At 58.9% G+C, this 3,406-nt stretch overlaps 1 protein-coding gene across 5 annotated transcripts in view; it reads left to right on the top strand.

Annotated features, from left to right (window-relative positions):
* LOC113957014 (uncharacterized protein C16orf45-like) overlaps positions 1-3,406 on the top strand; it is a 19,195-nt gene that overhangs the window by 2,342 nt on the left and 13,447 nt on the right. Inside the window, exon 1 of one of the 5 annotated variants that reach the window (XM_027664124.1) lies at positions 70-228. The exons of 3 other annotated variants lie outside the window; for them this stretch is intronic. In XM_027664124.1, the coding sequence (XP_027519925.1) occupies positions 159-228 (70 nt within the window). In that variant the 5' untranslated portion in view covers positions 70-158. Of the gene's footprint in view, positions 1-69; positions 229-854; positions 1,021-3,406 lie in introns of those variants that run through there. One more of the 5 variants, XM_027664123.1, reaches the window with a different exon arrangement.

The raw sequence follows: 3,406 nt of genomic DNA, 5'->3' as shown, positions 1-3,406 counted from the left end.
GGCGGAGCGGTGGGAGCAGCCGGAGAGGCGGGAGCGGAGCGGCTGGAGCCCCCTCCCCGGCGAAGGGGAGCGGTGGGATCAGCGGGAGCGGAGCGGTGGGAGCGGCTGGAGCGGCCGGAGCCCCCGCCCCGAAGGAGGCACAGCGGGCTGGGCTGCGGATGGAGGGGAGCCGGACCCCTCCCCGGTACGGATCCATGGAGTCCACCCGGTGGCCGCCCGCGGGGCCAGGTGAGCGCGGCGGGACCGGGACGGGCAGGGCACGGCCAGAGCCGAACTTCCCCCCCGACAAATCCCCCAGGGCTCCGGGACTCTCCCGGCACCCGAGCCCTGGGAGCTGGTGGGGAACTGGCGGGGAACCGGCGGCTTCACCCACCAAAAGGAGCCCCGCAGGTTCTCCCCAGACCGCTCTCGGCACCTCGGGAGTGGGGCGGGAGGAGAAGGATGGACGGAAGAGAGGGAGGGATGGATGGATGAATGGATGGATGGATGAATAGATGGATGAATAGATGGATGAGAGATGGACGGAAGCGGGAATGGAGGGAGGGAAGGGGTGGCTAGGAGAGAGAAAGGACGGAGAGAAGGGGCTGGGTGGAGGGGTGGCTGGAGGGCACGCACCGGGGGGGGAGGAGGGTCGCATCCCACCATCCCGCTGCTGCTACCCGGGCGGACACGGAGCCGCTGTGCTGGGAATGCTGTGACAGGGAGACTGGGGTGCCCGCCCTGTCCTTCACCGCTTTTCCCCCCTCTCTGACCTGTTCCTCCAGTACGACACGGGGTGAGAAGAGGGGGGGATGCCAGCCAAGGGGATTGCCCTGTGCAGAGTCCCCGACCTTGCGGTGGGAGGAAGGGTCGAAGTGCTGGGCTGTGAGGAGATGTGCCTGCAATCCCTCTGCTATGACGTCTCTGCGACCTCTCCCCTTCCCTATTCCTTTCTGCTACTCCTTAGCCCCTTGTACCCAAAGGGTCGGGGACAGGCAGCTGGAAAGGCAGGGGAGGAAGGATGGAGCAAATTCCTGCTCGGTACTGCTTGGCAGGGGTGTCTGTGTGGTGCCTGTGAAGCTGCTCAGCTCCTCGGTTGTCTGAAGTTTTAGTCCTTCTCTTTTGTGCCTTTCAGCACAGTATCCCCCCCCAAACCTTCACAGTCTATTAGAAACATAGATCCTTGGGGGATAGGAGCAATTCCATCACCTGGATCCTCTGCTCCCAGCAGCTGGGTGCCATCGGGGTGGTCCTGGGACTGGTGGTGCTGGACTCAGGGTGCTGGGTATGGCCCGGGCACCCCCGTCCTCGGGTGCCTGTGAGCAGGGCTGTGGTGGCTGTAGTGTTTGCTGGTTCAATGCAGTTCTGTGAACTCCCAGCTCCCAGGGATCCTTGTGATGGGTGAGAACATGGCAACAGTCAGTGTCTGCTCTTTGAATGCTGCCCTGCTGTTTGCTCCCAACCAGGAAACAATCAGGCCAAGCCTGTGAAGCCCTGAGCACAAACAGCCTCTTGCCCTGCTTGTGCTCCCGAGGTGACCCTGGGGAGGTACCTACAGCAGTGGGGTGTTGCACAGGGGCTACACCTTAGTGATACCCCCATAAGTCCTCCCAAAGTACCTCACCTATGAACTCTGGTCCTTTTTATGTCTAACGTGGCCCCACTGGTGCTGGCTGTGTCAGGGGCTGCACAAACACAGTCAGACAACCCCCCTCTGGCTGCAATGGGCCAGGGCAGCACATTTCTCCCTGGTTTACTAGAGGGAATGCTGGCAGGGAAGCAGTGCCGTGGTTTGCAGGCTACCAGCAGCTGTGACCTCTCCTGTGTGAGCTTGGTCTTGTCCTCAGGACTGGTGTGCTGGGCCGTACATTGGCAGACCTCGTGTCCATCCTGGCAGGGTGGTGGTGGTGGGCAGAGCACCCCCTCTGACAAGGCTGCCCAGAGCTGGGCCCTGCGTCATCATCACTCCCATTGTCTGGTTTGTGCAGTAAGGGCTGATTTTGAGAGGCTGAATGCCCCCTGTCCATGCTGCTTTCTGGAGCAGAGGAAATCACAGGGCCGAGTTACAGAGTTCTGGGGATGGAGCCCCCGTGAAGAGCTCTGACCCCTCCACAGGGGACTGTCAATCCATTGTCCAACTTTAATCATGAAGCAGATTGCTTGAAACTCAACCCTGCGCTGGTTGTTGCTGTGACTCATCTCAGGCTCACTGCTGCCTGTCTAAATGTTTTCACCAAAGCCATATGGAGTGGAAGTCTCTGGCTATTATACTGCTCATTAATGGAGCCCACCTCCACCCCACCAGGCCGTGTGTGATGATCAGAGCATCTCTGAGTTTCAATCAAAGCTTTTTCCCCCTCCTTGGTTTGTCAGGTTGAAATAGTGCCAGCTGGGGAGTCTTTCAGCTCGGGCAGTGTGGGTTTGATTTCTGTGTGTGGCTGTGCTACCATGTGTGCAGATGTGGGACCAAAGGGACCCCTGGGCCACACATGGGGCCATCCCCAAAGGGAGACTTAAACTGTGAGCTTGATCACAGCTTTAATAAACATCCTACCTTGGGCAGGAGAAGAAACCTGGTGTAAGAAACCCATTCTCAGGTTTGGTAAAACCATCTCCAGTGAGATCTTTTCGCCAGCTGTCTGGAATTTAATCCCGTAGGAGGTCCCAGGGTCTGTACCTTTGCAGCTGCTGGATGTGTTGCTGCCCTTGCACAGGTCTGTGGGGACACAGGACCCTTTGATGGGGAGATAAACAAATTTATCTCCCCATCCTGTCAGCTGCCTGTCAGTCACCTGTATGGATTTACTGGTTTCTCATGGATGGTTTTGGTGGCTGGTTATGATGCAGAGGTGTAGAGGTGTAGCTCTGTGTCCCCTTGTCCAGGTGCTCCCTCCCAGGGTTCGTGGGCTTCATTTTGCAGCAGTGTTCTCCTGGCACTGCCCTCCCTCTGCTGCTGCCCTGGATTAAGCAGCTGCAGGCACATGACAGTAGTCCCAGGACTTCTCATCCAAGACTTACTGCTTTGGTGAGCAGTTCCCTGGAATGCCTGAGGGATGCAGAGTGCCATGACTGGACCACAGCACCTGAAGGCACAGCTGAGGGCTGAGACCTTCCAGCTCGAGTCCTGCAGCCCCTGCTCTGCTGTGCTGTGCCAACCTGCCCACTGCCCCCACTGCACAGGACACTCCGGGCCTGCAACAGGAGGCTGTTGGGAAGTATCCAACAGAAAGGGGACTTTAGGGAGTGTGTGAGAGCAGAGTGGTCCCAGCCACACCATGTTCCCTGGCTCTGATGGGAAAACCACCCAGAGCAGAGTCAGGAGCTTTCTTGCTCTTGTGGGCAGTGCCCATGGACTGAAATTACATCCCAGCCTCCTGCTGTGGACAGGGGAAAGCAACCCAGCACTGCCACCTCCTGCCATCCCAGC

The sequence above is a fragment of the Corapipo altera genome, unplaced genomic scaffold (genome assembly GCF_003945725.1).
Source record: "Corapipo altera isolate COAL_440 unplaced genomic scaffold, ASM394572v1 122, whole genome shotgun sequence".
NCBI lineage: Eukaryota > Metazoa > Chordata > Aves > Passeriformes > Pipridae > Corapipo > Corapipo altera.
The sequence above is the reverse complement of the archived record's forward strand: the minus strand, read 5'-3'. Positions and strand labels throughout refer to the sequence as shown.